At 41.3% G+C, this 16,239-nt stretch overlaps 1 protein-coding gene across 8 annotated transcripts in view; it reads right to left on the reverse strand.

The window, feature by feature from the left end:
- TASOR2 (transcription activation suppressor family member 2) overlaps positions 1-16,239 on the reverse strand; it is a 112,395-nt gene that overhangs the window by 13,388 nt on the left and 82,768 nt on the right. For all 8 annotated transcript variants that reach the window (XM_077471894.1, XM_077471892.1, XM_077471893.1 and 5 more), the window contains 4 exons: positions 14,009-14,362; positions 11,661-11,915; positions 7,227-9,698; positions 532-657 (listed from right to left, as the gene is read on the reverse strand). In XM_077471894.1, the coding sequence (XP_077328020.1) occupies positions 532-657; positions 7,227-9,698; positions 11,661-11,915; positions 14,009-14,362 (3,207 nt within the window). The remainder of the gene's footprint in view (positions 1-531; positions 658-7,226; positions 9,699-11,660; positions 11,916-14,008; positions 14,363-16,239) is intronic.

The following is a 16,239-nucleotide window of genomic DNA, read 5'->3' on the forward strand; positions in this document are numbered from 1 at the left end:
TGAGAATCTGTACTGGATTGTGTCTGAAGCTTTTCACTTTTGTGAGTATATGGAAATTTGTTTTTACTAATAAATGTTGCTTGCAGTAATGCACAAGGCTAGTCTTTCTCTTGTCTTAGGTTTACATTTATAACAATGCCTGATATACAAAGATGTTCAGGATTACTTTTGACAAGCTTTTTTTTGCATCGGTTATAATATTACAACCCAAGACAAACTGGTTTGACCTGTTAATACATTGTTCAGCAATGTGTACATGAATCATTTACACAGTTTATAAAAGCGGACTCTATTTCACAGGCTTCTCACATTACTAAAGGATAAAAATTGGAGGGTGCAAACTGCTAATCATCTACCAACACAAAGCTACAACACAATGTCACCTTAAAACTAGCACAAGTATAATGTTTAACACAAAAAAAAAAATGTTAACAAAATAAAAAACTTGAACTACCAAACTTTTTTTTTTTTATTTTTTTTTTTTTTTTTTTAACAGAGATAGAAAATATATGTAATGTTTGAAAAGTCTACCTTATGCATCTGTGAAGATACATTTTCATTCCTTATGATAACCAGAAGTTTTTTAGATTCTTCTTGCTCGCTGTCACAGAAGTCCTGTGGTTCAATTGGAGCGTAGCCATCTTTTATTAGTAACGACTGTAAAACACAACAAAAAAAAATGAAAACATGTTACTGTCGGTGATTACATTGTTGTTTTTACAAAATGAGAGGCCATTTGCACACTGTGGGGTTGATTTCCTACAACTGGAAAGCATGGTAGCCAACCGGCTTCAAACTTCAATTAACCGGTTCCCGACCAGCCGCTGCAGTTTTATTGCGGCAGAATGGCACAGGTGTGAGAAACGACGTTAGCTTACGTGGTTCGCCTTTTGACCACTAGGGGGCGTACGCGCCGCCAGAGCTTATGCGAGTGCCCAGTGGACGCGATGACCGCCAAGCACCTGGGATCGCTCGTAACGGATCCCGGTTCTCTCAGGGGAGAGGAGACTGATCGTGTGTTAATTCTAAGTATGAACATTGATCTCTCTCTCTCCTCCTAGTCAGTCCCATTCCCCCCACAGTTAGAACACACCTAGGGAACACAGTTAACCCCCTTGATCACCCCCTTAGTGTTAACCCCTTCCCTGCCAGTGACATTTATACAGTAATCAGTGCATTTTTATAGCACTGAATACTAATATTTTATATAGGTTCAGGGCATGCATCCTTGATTGTGTATGGCCTTAAACATAGGTACCGTTAAGTCCACCGTCCAGCTGCAGCAGCCGCCTGCCTCTAATGCCGCGTACACGCGATCGGAATTCCGGCCAGAAAAAGACTGATGAGAGCCTTTCATCGGAAAATGCGACCGTGTGTATGCTCCATCGGAATTTAGCTGTTCACCAGCCAAAAATTGATAGCATGTTCTCAATTTTCCGGACGGAAAAACTTTCGATCGGAAATTATGATCGTGTGTATGCAATTCCAACACGCCAAAAATCAAGCATACTCAGATTCAACTAAGAGACAGAAGCTATTGGCTACTGGCTATGGAACTTCCTTTTTCTAGTCTTGTCGTACATGTTGTACGTCACCACGTTATAAACAATCGGAATTTGGTGTGACCGTGTGTAGGCAAGACAGCTTGAGCCAAATTCCGTCGGAATTCCGTCGGGAAAGCCATCAGAGCTTTTTCCGACAAGAATTCCGATCGTGTGTACGCGGCATCAGACTTTTACAGGCTGCCAGCAGCGGGCCTAAATGCTGAAATCTTATCATAGTCTATATGCACCTTTAACAATTCTCTCCCATCCAGGTATACGAAGCTCTGGGATGGCTGTTGGGTCCCACCATCATGGATGAAAGTAGCACCAGCAGACTAAGTTATCACTCATGTGCACCTCTATAGTATTCCCATTCAACGCTCCCCTGTCCACTACATAAAAGGTAATATAGGGATGGAAGTGAGGGGGTGATGATGCTGGGCCAGCACAGTGTAAAAAAAATCCCAAAAGAGGGGGGGGCTCGGATGTGCAATGAGGGAGAGGTTATGCTAGAAAGCTGACTCTTGAAATTGCAAATTAATAAAAAATGAATGTATGGAATGGAAATCACTTCACATACAATAATTTAAATACTTAACCTTTGCGCTTTTACCTGCTTTTTTTATACGTTGGTAACAGGGTCTCTTTAAATAGGTCTCTATTTGTTTACAGAGTGAAGCTTTTCAGTGGATTACAAATGATCAGATCATTAAATTACCACAGAAGAGCCAAGGGACGTTTAAAGTCAGTCTTTGAGATCAGTTGTGTTAAGATTTTAAGGTAACGTGACGCCTTAGATAGGAACAGAATGAATAAATGTAATTTTTGTATGTGTGCGCTATAATCTATTTTGTTCTGTTTGCTGTCTTATAGCAGCACCATCTTGAATGTAAACACATTTTTAGGGTGTGGCCCCCAAATCTTTGTATATTGTATGGATCCTGACCAGATCCCTTGGGCCAGAGGACCCATCCCCCCTTCAATACCTCTTATTAGTGTTCACCTGTGGTATAGGAGGAGTCCTTTCTGTTCTCCCATGGTTAAGACGCAGGATCTGTCATTCTATTAATATAGTGTAGGACCCACAGATAATGGGGTATTTGGACGCAATAAGTGGGCTTAGCACTGCATGACCAAATCCCCATATTTTTGTATCTGTTCAGGGTTTTAAAGTGGTTGTAAACCCTTACAGACCACTTTTACCTACAGGTAACCCTAGAGTAAAAAGTTTACCTGTAGCTGCAAGAAATATCTCCCAAACCTACACGGTTAAGGAGATATTTGCAAAAGACAGACACCAATGTCTACGGCGCATGCACCATAGACAACAGCGCGTAGGCGCACTGAGCTTGTCGTTTCTAATGGCGATCGTGCCATTAGTGGCGGCTTCCGTGCGCATGTGCGGGAGTGAAGTCACTTCGGGGATATGGTGGCCATGGAGGAGGGGAACGAGGACGGCTGCGGGGGCTTCAATCCCAGGCAAGTCATTTATAATGAGCTAGTATGCTATGCATACTAGCTCATTATGCCTTTGTCTTGCAGGGTGTTGGAGGGTTCATTTTCTCTTTAAATAGCCTTGCAGGATTTAAAATGTAATTTTTGTATGTATGCGCTATAATCCATTTTTTTTTGTTTACCGCTCCACCACTGCTCCCATTTAAATCAATGGGGCAGCGCTATAATACCGCCGGCAAAACGCCGCTATTGCGGCGTATTAATGGCGGTGTTGACACTTTCTCGGCCGCTAGCGGGGGTAAAACGCCGCAATTTTATAGTCGGATTTGCAGCGTTTTACCGCCGATTCTATGGGCGGTGTGGTGTGAAAGGGGTCTTAGCATTAAAATAGTATTAACCACTTCGCGCCGGTGGAGTCCTGGGACGGCCTCGACTTTCGCGGGTTATATCTGAATGATGCCTGAGGTTACAGACATCATTCAGATATTGGCATTTTCAGCCGGCGATTCCCTGCACCATAAGAACGATCATAGCGGCTGTTCCGCTGCTTGATTGCTCTTATGGGTGGCGGGAGGGGACCGTCACCCCCTCTCGCCGCCCTGCGGTGCTTCTACCGACTCACCACTTCCATCGGTGAGTCGATCACAGGATCCGCCGGCCCCCGGATGATATCAGAGATTTCCGGCGGACCAGATGGTCGCCGGATTCTCTATGATCGTTCGGAGGCCGGGCACAATGTTATGACGTCACGCCCAGCCTTTGCAATCAAAATAACAGCGCCACCTTGGCTGGAAAGCCGCGATTGTTTTTTGTTTATTTTAGGCTTCCCAGCCTAGAGGTGAGATATGGGGTCTTATTGACCCCATATCTCACTGTAAATAGGTCTAATCATGCCATATTCCTATTACAAGGGATGTTTACATTCCTTGTAATAGGAATAAAGAAAAAAATTTTTTTGAAAAATTACTTTTAAAATTGTCAAACAAAAAAAAAAAAGTTAAATTAACAATAAAAAAAAAATTAACGTACCCCTGTCCCCGTGAGCTCGTACGCAGAATCGAACGCATACGCAAGTCCCGCCCACATATGAAAACCATACATGAGAGGTATCGCCGCGAAAGTTAGAGCAAGCGCAATAATTCTAGCCCTAGATCTCCTCTGTAACGCAAAACATGTAACCAGTAAAAAAATTTAAAGCGTCGCCTAAGGGGATTTTTAAATACCAAAGTTTGCCACCATTCCACTAGCGCGTTCAATTTTGAAGTGTGACATGTTTGGCATCTATTTACTCGGCGTATCTTCATCTTTCACATGCAAAAAAATTGGGCTAACTTTGCTGTTTTTTTTGTTTTTAAGCATGAAACTTTTTTCTGGAAAAAAACGCGTTCGAAAAATTGCTGCGCAAATACCGTGCAAAATAAAAAGTTGCAACAACCGCCATTGTATTCTCTAGGGTCTTTGCTATAAAAATAAAAAATAAAAAAAAACACACATCTATAAATGTTTGTGGGTTATATGTAATTTTCTAGCAAAAAAAATTATGAATTTTACATGTAGGAGAGAAATGTCAGAATTGGCCTGGATGCGAAGTGGTTAAACCCAAATACTGTACAAAAATGTATTGCAGCTTACTAATTCCTATATGTCGTGGCTGCAATAGTTTTCCTTTTTTTCTTACTTCTTTTCTTTACCTAACCCTCTTGTATTATATTGTTACTGGAGGAATTTGGCTTGAAGAGTGTTGACCTGTGTACTCCTCACCCCTACGCTCTGTGCATTACGTATCCTCTACACTCTGTCCTGAGCTCTGCACTATACACCCTATGCTGTGTATTTGGTACTTCTGATCACTGCACTCTGTACGACATACTCTTGTTTCTACAAATTATTCAGCTAAGGTTTATATGCATCTTTTAAGCCCAATACACACAGGCTAAATGACGTTCAGCATAGGCCGGTTCAATAGAGCGGCTGACAATCAGCGTGTGTGTACTGCAGCTGGTCGCAGAGATGCTGGTCGTTTGGCTGGCTTCTGTCAATGGGGATTGACCGAAAAGGTCTGCCGATTAGCCCCCGACCGGAGCTGACTGGAGTGTTCTGGCAGCGGGGCCATGACCCTGTCAGAAAACAATAGCTCAGCAGGGGTGGTCGATGTACTAACATCGGATTGTTAGTACAGTGGCTCCCCCAGAGCGGTCAGGTTTTGTTTTTTTCTGTTCAGCCTTGCTAGATTGAACGAAACTACTAGTGTGCACTAGGCTTTAGACTCTTGCATGTGGCAAAGTAATTAAAACATTTTTGTTTTGGTGCAAGACCGGTGGTATGTTACAGTGCACACAGCGAGAAGGCTCACCCACGGTTAGTACAATTTTTGAACTAGATGGACTTGTGTCTTTATTCAACCAGATTATGTCATTTTTTCACACTTGCAATTCACAGCAGCATGCGGCACCCAATTCTTTGCATGCCCAAGGCTGAATCCCACCCCCAGGGGGAAAAAAAACAAGACAAAACTACTCAGGGTCTTGCTGACAGGGGTGCTTATAATGATCAGCTTTTACCCCAAGAATAAGACAGAATGTCTTACATACTGGCAGATCACCAGGTAAAAATAAAAGAAAACAAGCTTGGAAAAAAGAAAAGAAAAATAATGCAGCCACCAGTGTTAGGGATTGGTAAGCTGCAATATAATATATTTGTGTTTTGGCGTTTAATACTGCCTTAAAGGAGAGGTTCACCTTCTGTAACATGTTACACCCACATTATCAGTGTAACGTGTTCAAAAGCACCCCCTACACCCTCAAGGCCCCCATTTTGACAGCCAGCAAGGGATCTTCTCCCCCTGCTGGCCGTCACAAACTAAAAAAGAAATTCAGTGTTCTATGAATGGGAAAACTACAAGTCATTTGTGGCTGTTTGCCTGTAGTTGTCAATAAACAATCAGAGCACTGTTAAGCGTTCTAGTAGTTCATTGAGCCTTCCTGTCAGAGTGTAACTGCCTGCTTGTATCGAATGTACTGGCAGACAGCTACAGAAACAGTCTACAGGGCAACAACATTACTGGTCCCCAACACAAAAAAAAGTGCATTAACACTCTCGACAAACATAACAAGGTATGGGACCTTTGGGATAGGATGGAGGCCCCCACTCCTTGAGTGAGGGGACGGCGGGGGCGCGGGGGTCGGTCGGACGGGCGTCCTTTACTTTCCTCTTTCTCCCTCTTTATCTAATCTGTACCTTTTTTCTCCTGTCCTAGGGTTGTTCACACGATTCTTCGTGTCTTTATCCACTTTTCCTATTTTCCCCTCTTTCCCCTCAATCTCCTTTATCTAAGTCACATGAAGGTTTACTAAATTGATCAGTGGAAGACTGCAGGAATCCAATTCCCCCTGTAAATGTACGTCGTAGTGGTGTAATGCTTGAGTTGATGCAATGTTGTATTTTTTGTTTCTGCGGGATCTTATGCCCACACCACTGAATAGAAGTATTGGCGGCTCGTTTGGTATAGGCCACCCGCCACACGGAGTATTGTAGCTTGTGACTGCCTACCTTCATTACCTGTACCTTATTGTTCGTTCTTCTGTATCTTTGTAAAAATTGAAATTTCAATAAAATGTCAGTTTAAAAAAAAAAAAAAGTGCATTTTTTTTATCTGCAAAAAATAAAAAAATAAACACGTGCCTTTATTTTTTGTAAAAGTGAACTTTAACTATTACTACTTTAACAGCTAAAATTTCACTACCCTACAACGCTTACTGTAGCACCTAGGAAGATGCTATAGCATTCACAATTGTATGAAAGCATCGAAGGCAAGTATGAGGAGCTGTGAAATACCACTTTTTTTCATCACAGAAAATAAATCAATAAAAAATATATCCTTCAGTTTTTATACATTAAAATGTGTTTTTATATCATTTGAGGTGTACAATACCTGGTATGATTTTTTTTTTATCTATTCAGGTGATGTGCATTAGAAAAATACACAAAACAAGAGCGATGTTGGTAGGTGGTCTCTAGATGGTGCGCACAGTTAATGAGCTCAGTGCTAGCGACTGGCATGTCCCCCAATCCAAAGGGGTTTCTAGCTTTCTTGTTGAAAATAAAAAGTCTTAAAACAAAACAGCAATATATTTCCTATTCAGTACAATCCATATATAATAGGACATACATAGTTACTACACAGCAAGTGTTTTAGTAAAAGATGAATAAAAGAAACTTAAATATTACCTTTGTCAATGAAAAGAAATCGTCATCTTTGTCGTCATCGTCCTCATCCTGATCCACATTGGTCTTGCTAAGATAAAAGTAACAGTTCTTTTGCGTAGACTCTATTGCTATGCCGTGTAATCTGCTGTGTAGGTTAGTGCAAAGATCGGAAATAATATTCCCAACAGTCTGTGATTTGGTGGATGCGGGGTCAAATGTCTGTCTTAATTGTCGGTCACCCTCTTCTGGTGCCGAACAGGCTGAAGTCCTCTCTACAGCTGTGCCACCCAAGCCAACACGGCTCAGCTTTAGGTGATTGGACTGGGTGCACTCCCTAATAATCACAGAGATATCGCTGTTTGGTTTCTCCAGTGAGCCCTCATGCCTCAACCGGTTAAAATGATAAGGAGAAGCATATCTACGTGTTCTTACTTTTTTAGGAGTCCTAGAGTAATATGTAGGCTTGTTCCTGAGCTCATCCTCATAAGCTTGACTGTAAGAACTGCTTTGGAACAAGCTGTCGTGCTTTCTATAGTCTCTCCTGTGTGGTGTACAACGGACTGTAATAAGAAGAGGGCTTATACTCTTCGTTCTGGATCTTGGGAAGCCTGGAATCCTTCTTGAATCAAACATTGTCTGAAAGGGAGGCTCAAAAACACGTAGATCTGTGGAGGATTTTCTTAAAACCTCTTTTAATCTACACATAAATCGCAAATGCTCCATGTCAAGGGTGTTTTGGGTGAGGTCACTTGAGACCATTCTTCTATTCACAAATAAACTGTCATAGTCAGATCTGCCAGCATGGATGCTTTCTTTGTGGACCATGGGCCGAGTTCTTCCAACATCTCTTGACTTTTTAGTTATGATAAAACTCCTGTGAGGTCTAGGGCTAGAATAATCCGGGTCTCTGTGGTATTTTGATGCATATTCACCAGTCTCCCGTCGTGATGTATTTGGGCCAGAATTCCTTTTAGAATGTTTTTCCTTTCTTGAACGGCTTGGTTCCAAGTGAGTTGTAAGTGCTTCCGCCGGAGAACTGGGGACCTCATGGCTTTCCTTCTGTAAATATTTACTTGCTTTATTTGCTAGAGGTTCTTTATAAGCACGAACAAATTCAATGTCATCGTCTGAGGTTTCTGACCAGCGATCATATTGCTCTTTACTTATACTACCAGTATTTAATATGCAACAGATATCAGACTGGTTCTGGCCAGGATCCTGATCTATGTGATCAGTGAAATCATCACGAAGTGAGGATACGCATTTCTCTTGAGAAGCCGGCTTCTCTGCTTCCTGACAAATAACAGATTCGGTCAAATTTATAGAAGGATTATTTTCTGCTATTTCCTGCACTATTTCCTCTTCAAGAATTTCCAATTCGAGAGTTTGGTTTTTCTGAATATCACTGGTGCTTTCCACAAGGCTTACAGTATTTACTTCATGTTTTGAATCCCCTATTTTAGTATCTGTCTGCTCCTCTGCACGCTCTTTACCAGGTTTTTCATGAACAATGAATACCTCATCTTCAGAATTAGAACTGGCATGGCCAATTCCCGAACCCTGGCATATAAGTTTTAATCTGGATAAAATTTCCTTACGAAGTCTATTTCTCTTAATTTCAGTCTGGTCTTCAGTGCTTTTTTCATACTTATAAGGAGAAAGGCTTACATTTACATCATCTGATGTAGAGTCACTCTGTGATTCAATGAAAAGATCATCTACATTTGTATCAACACATTTGCTCACTGGCTGATTTGTGGCACCACCCGAATCATGTATGGTTTCATAAGACTTTGATTTCCCAACTAGAGTAATTGCAGGAGCAACTTCGTCCACTGCCTCTGGTGATTGAAGCACCTCACAGCTATTTCCAATTTCCATTATATCAGGCACCATGTGATCTTCTGTATCCAGATCAGGTTGCATGTTCAGCAAATCCACAGATGGACTATTGTCAATGGTTTCTTTATCAGCAGGAAGGATCTCTATGCCATGAATCTGTAATTCCTGTTTTTTGGCAAGTGTAGAAATCGGATTTGTAAATATCTCCTCAGCAGCTTTTAAACTAAGCTTCTCAAACACAGAAATGCATTCTAAATCAGCAGCCTTACTAGAATCAGAGCCAAGCAATGAGGCCTTTTCTCCTAGGCTTTCGGAATCAGCAAATTTACTGGCTTCTGAGCCAGATAAGGATTTTTCTCCAAAATATGTCTTTCCATCTTCCCCTAATATTTCAACACTAATAGGAGGCCCAACTTCCTGGCCACAAGGTGTTTGTGTGTTATCAGGAGGATTTTCACTCTCATCTACATCAGAGATATTTTCCACTTCTATAGGCTGTAAAAAATTGTAAACAGCTTCTGTGCCTTTATCCTGAAAGTCTGCAGATACTGTGGTAAGGTTGTTGATTTTATCAGCACCAACGTCACAGGGTTGGGAAGGACTTTGGTTTTGAACTGGTAGGTTTTCTTCTGTCTTTTCAGTTTCATTTATCTAGAAACAAAAGGCATATTTAGAGCACAGAATAGTAAGGACCACCAGATGCAAGGTTTGCCGAAAAACATTGAAATAAAAAAATATTAAATCATCTCATGCAGCTAAATTGTATATCAAAACAATGCCTGTGGTATGTATATAATAAAAAAAGTTGTACCCAATAACAATGAGCAAGGCTGATTTAAATAATTTAAGATAAATGCTATTGAAACAGCACATTTCTCCTTTGCTTGTTTTACATTACACACATTCTGTAGAAAACAGCCCAATAAAGGCAGGTAAAGGCAACTTATTTCAATATTAATGCTGTTTAAAAGTAGCAGTAAAGTCAATTTTTCTTGATTTATACCTACAGGGAGACCTATAATAAGGCTTACCTGTAGGTACAGTAAATATCTCCTAAACATGCACTGCTTAGGATATATTTACTTTAGCAGAGCTGGTGCCGTCACCGACATACATGCACTGCGCTCTCCAAGGACGGCACGCTATCCATTGACAGAGCCGCGCTGCGTCCGTGACAGAAGTCCTGCACAGAAGTGACTACATCATGGCTCGGCTATTCACACAGCCGCAATCTGTGAACCCGAAAGGAAGACTGGCTGAGAATGGAAGCCGTGTCAGCAGGATCTAGGAGTGGTTGTTCCCGCTTTACAGAAGTTGATCAACTTCTGTTGAACTTAAAATGTTGGAAATTTTTTCTCAGAGGCTGCAGCCGTTGATCACCGTATTCTGGCACTTAAGAGTGTCTGAAATCAAAACTGGAGGTCGAATGACGATTTGCCAGAGGTCACCAAATCCTGGGCTGTTTCTGAAGCCTGCACTGTTCTCCCCGCCTTTTCTCAGCCCCTTATTCAGTTCACGGCAAGGCTGGGGGGAGCAGAGATTAGTGGTCAGCTGACTAGTGAGGAATGTGAAGTGGGAGGGGCTGGTGGAGCCCCGATCTCCTGATTTCAGCACAGGTGTCACTGCTGCGAGACATCACAAAGTCCGAAACATGGTGAGTAACACTACCTGTGATTATAGTTGCCAATAAAGGTTGGGGAGAGCTAAATGTCCGTGGGTTAGGGGCGCAAATTACTTGTCTTGCCTTGGGTGCTGACAACCCACGCTACAAAAATTTTTTTGTTAGCGGCCCCCACAACTTAGGAAATGTTATCGAGGGGTTACAGCACTGGGGGGGATGGGTTGAGAACGACTGGCCTAGGCGATCTGAGCAAAAGTTTGCCCGCAGCCTTTTGGGACATGCCTCAGGTCCCAGAAGGCTGTGAAGCCATTCACAAAGTGCAGCGCAGTGGGAAGCCGGCTGTGAAGCCTGAAGGAGTCAAAGCCATATTTCCACACTAAAGATGCTGGCACCGGCAACTCAGACTGGTGAAGAACCAGCTTGGGTAAAGATGGCACTGGATCCTTGGACAGGAAAGTGTCCATATATTAAAAGTCAGCACCTACAGTATTTGTAGTGACTTTTCATTTTTTGTTCCTATCTAAAGATCCTCTTTAATTCAATTGCACTTAGTAAATATAAACATGACGTAAAAATATTAAACAATATAAGTAACACTCATCTAGCTTATACTAAGAACATTATATATAGTTTTTCAGAAAAGGACAAAAAGCTCTGTATTCAAAGAGTTTATCACATTTAATTAAAACGAAATAACTAAGAGCAGGCATTCTATTTTACTTTGTTGCTGTCTTGTACAATCCTAATGTATTTGTAATCAATTTTTCTACCAACCAACCAACATTTCCTCAACAGGTCTGAAGCAGTGCACATCATCATATATCCCTTCTTCCCCCCAGGCCTGAGGAAAGATTACTTGAAGAAGCACAAAAACTAGCAAATAAAATATATTTGCTTAGCTAAGAAATAGTATCAACCTTTTCACTATCCGACTTAAAAAAAAAAATTCTCTAAAACCAGCAGAATGCTCTTGTTTTGCAAATCATACTTACGTCAGTGCTAGGATGTGTAATTTGTATGGCTACTGTGTTCCTGTTTACGTGGAACTGATCATCTTCAGGGCTTCTATCATCATCCTGGTGGAATGCAGCCACAGGGGCTTCTGCAGATGCATCTACCCGATCAGGTTTTTTATTAGAATGCAACGTTTCCTCGACAGTCTTCTCTGTATTTATATCTTCAATGTCTGAAATATCACTGGAGCTTGGGCTTAATTCAAGCTTCTCCATGTTCCCAAATGGAGCAATCTATAATCAGAAGGTAGACAAAAGATAAACCGCACAAGAATTAAGCGCTTTTGGTATCATAATTAACAAGTTATTTTTGTAAACAATGCAGCTATAAACTGGATGGACCCCTATTAAAGTGAAAACGGACTGTACAGTGATTAAAATTTTATTTAATCAGTGTATGGTCATCCCTGCTTGATGAAGATTAAAGAATTGTACACTGTGTCCGTGTCTCTTCCTCCAGCAGCTGAAAGCCAGTGGAAGGGAGAGGGGGAAAAACCATCTTGAGACACAGACACATTGCATCATATATACACACACACACACACACACACACACACACACACACACACACACACACACACACACACACACACACACGGCTACAACTTGGGAAAAGAAGGTTCTAAAAAAGCTTATTTTTCTATTAGTGGGGTGAAATAGACATTCATTTTCGACTGCAGTGATGAGAAAATTCAGAGAAGCAGGATGGAAAATTGTTCTCGAACAAACAAATTTCTAACCTGTATGTGGTTTTAGTTTGGTAAAGTCCATTCAAGTCAAAATCAAAAACTGAACCTTTTGGACAACAAACAAATGTTCTGAGAATGTTTGTACGACCTTTCCTAAGAACTTTCCTTTGAAATTCTATCCATCTATGGTCAGCTTTAAACACTATGCCCTCTGCAGCCTATGTTCAACTCTGCTACTGATCTATCGCTACATCCTCTCCAGGCTATAGGGAGGTCAGCAAGTCCTTTCAAGTCTTTGGTTAGTTCAGCCATAGCGCTATCACTGCTGATTCTAACAGGGAAAATATATCAATCATGCATCTCAAAGATGCATACATACAGTGTATAACATGTTAACAGAGGACTTTTCCACAGGAAACCATGCTGACCTAATTCCCGGGGAACTGAGCATTCCCATCAAGAGACTTTTCATATTCACTCACATTCATCTATACTATAGGAAAGGAAATTTTCCTGTGTTGCACATCCTTCTTTCCAAAGAGAAAGATCAATAGTTGTATTGTTGTACAAGTTGTAATGACGTCTCCTAAAGTCAATACAACTGAAAAAAGTCACACTAAATATATATCTTTAGACTAAGCTATAGCCAAAAGGTTTTTGTTCTGGATTCTGGAGTATTGAGGGATTTAAACTCCTGGCAAGTTTAGATTTTCTATGTAATGCTTAGGTTATTTTTTCTCAATTTGTTGCTGTGACCATTGTCATGAGTATAGAAAAATGTTAATTTGAGTTTTCAGCAAAAAGCAAAACAAGAATATGGGGGAATTCTCCAATGGAGACCCATATTCCAGTGACACCTGTCCAAGGCCTAATTCACACTTCTGCAAGTGGTTCCTGCAGCTGCAATCACCCATAAAGAAAATGCAGGAGATACGTGTGGCTGCCAATAATCTAAATGGCACAGGAAATCGAGGCAGCCGCTTCCTGCATTGGAGTGAAGGAAAGACTCCCCAAAAGGGATATAGATGACAAAAGAAAACTTTACAGCTGTTAACCCTGACCAAACCTTAACATGTTCCTCCCAAGTACACATATATTTGAAGTCACAGGGGTGGGCTTTTTTCCATTGCACCGCATGTAATGCGGCATGTTTTTGTTCTAGGAGCACTCTCAGCACAGTCACCAAGCCATTTATTTTTATTTATTTCAGTTCCTTATATAGCGCCATCAATTTACTCAGCGCTTTACATATACATTGTACATTCACATCAGTCCCTACCCTCAAGGAGCTTACAATCTAAGGTCCCTAACTCACATTCATACATACTAGGGACAATTTAGAAAGGATCCAATTAACCTACCAGCATGTCTTTGGAGTGTGGGAGGAAAGCAGAGTACCCGACTATGTTTGAAAGCTCTTGGTCACTGCCAAGGACGGGCTCCCAATTATGTGTTCATTGTAAGTTGCAATCACGATTAGGAAGCCCGCCATTGGATTCTGGCGTTAACTCCCGGCGGCAAGGGGTTAACATCTTGCAGCAATTGCGCAAAAATGGGAAGCTAATACTTTTCATGGCATTGCCACTCAAATTCTGCGATTTATGGAATTAACAAGACATTTCTATTAGTGACACTTACCTCACGGGCGTCTTTTTTAGCAGGCAAAGACTCATTTTGATACTCTTCCTGCTCATCTGATTTTTTTTCTAATGTTTCATTTGTTGAAGAACTTGTTGTAGCTTCTTTAATGCTGTTAGCTGTGAGCTTCAAATCAATAATGGAAGCTTTACCAACATTACACTCAATGCCAGTACAGGAATCCACTTTTTTAGTGTTCTCTGCCAGTAAATCAATGTTACTTTTCGCTCTGTCTTGACTTCCACTTGGCATACTAGATTTTTCACGGTGCACAAACTCAAGGAAAATTCTTGATGTGTTTGGCCTTTGAGTCAGACGTTTGTCATCACTTAAGCGTATCCCAGACTCTAAAGCCTATGATAAAGTAAAATGTAGACAATGGAATAATTACCAAATAGGTTAAACACAAATGATCTTTTAGGCTACAAGATGCATTTTTTCACTCATCTTTTACTGATGGTAAAGCAAACCCGTGGAGTTACCTTATTCTATAAAGAGGCCCCAGGTCTACAGAGCTGGTACCTTCATGTGATTGCTTGGATTCTACTTGCTGGGAGAGTTCTATTATACAAACATTGACCACAGCTTTTATGGTTGCGCTCTGGTATAAGCCAAACACTGTACATCATATATACCCTTCTCCACCATAAAGCTGGACATACATATACCAAAAATCAGCCGGTTCAGCTGAATTTCAACCGGCTTACGTAAAAAAAAAAAAAAAAAAAAAAAACACAGCATTCCATCAGCGCTTGCAGCCAATGGCCCTGTGTCAGAATACAAAGGCACAGCAGAAGAGATCCCTGCATCAACATCACTTGTATTTATGCTGGGATCTTTATTTCATTTTTTCCTTCAACCAGTAGGTTGAAGGAAAAAAAAAAGAAAAAAAAAAAAAAAACCTCAAACACATCAGTGTATATATCCAGCTTAATTACTTGCCATCTGCCCACAGTACATTTACATGCTGGCAGCATGTGCAGGCAAAGCGAGGTAACCGCCATTGGGATCAATATGATTCATAACAGCTTTGCTAGTGAGCTGTGATTGGCCCACAGCCATCACATGGTACTTGGGCCAATCACAGCACCCTGTACCATGTTATTAGCTGTAGCTCATCACAGATCATTAGTATTCACAGCTGTCATGAACATAACCCATTCATGACAGTTTAAAGCATAACTGGTACAATGATCTTCATTGTACCAGCGATCAAAGTGTAGGAAAAAATACATAAATAAATCTCTGATCACCCCCCAAAGTATACTATAATGTTACTATGGCAGGGCTCGACAAAACCCAGGCGCCAGGTCGCATTTGCGACTAGAATTAGCGACTTGGCGCCTGGGGCAGCACAGCTGGGGGTATCCTGTCTCCGTGGACCCCCCCGGCGTGATCGCGATGGGCCGTGCTGCCGGTGGCAGGTAATTGAGCCCCCGGCTTTGAGGCCTTCTGCGATCCTATGGTTCCTTCTGGAATCTGGCGCCCTATTGTGGTGGCCGTTGGAATTACAACCAGCAATGCTAATGGGGCTTCCCCTGCCTGCTAGCCTATCTCCTTCCCTTTACTTAGAACCCCCTAAAGATTATATATATTTTTTATTCTAACATCCTAGAGAGTAAAATGGTGGTCGTTGCAATACTGTCTGTCACACCGTATTTTCATAGCGGAGTTACAAGCGCACTTTTTTGGGGGAAAAATTATTTAATAAAAAAAAATAAAAATAAGACAACAGTAAAGTTAGCCCAATTTTTTTTAGATTGTGAAAGATGTTACGCAGAGTAAATCGATACCCAACATGTCATGCTTCAAAATTGCGCCCGCTCATGGAATGGCGACAAACTTTTACCCTTTAAAATCTCCATAGGCGACGTTTAAAAAAATTCTACAGGTTGCACGTTTTGAGTTACAGGAGGAGCTAGAATTATTGCTCTTACTCTACCGATCGCAGCGATAACTCACCGGTGTGGTTTGAACACCGCTTTCATATATGCGTTCGCTTCTGCACGCAAGCTTGGCGGGACAGGGCGCGTTTAAAAAATTTTTTTTTCTTATTTTAACTTTTATTTTACATTTTTTTCACTGTTAAAAAATAAAAAAAAATAAACGTGTGTCACTTTTACTCCTATTACAAGGAATGTAAAAATCCCTTGTAATCCCTTGATAGCCCGGGGCTATCTTCCCCTCACTCATCTCCATGTCAGGCCAGGGACAGGTCCAGATTGCCGTCA

Source organism: Lithobates pipiens, unplaced genomic scaffold, assembly GCF_037356315.1.
Source record: "Lithobates pipiens isolate NorthernLeopardFrog02 unplaced genomic scaffold, aLitPip1_a1.2 Scaffold_8, whole genome shotgun sequence".
Classification (NCBI taxonomy): domain Eukaryota; kingdom Metazoa; phylum Chordata; class Amphibia; order Anura; family Ranidae; genus Lithobates; species Lithobates pipiens.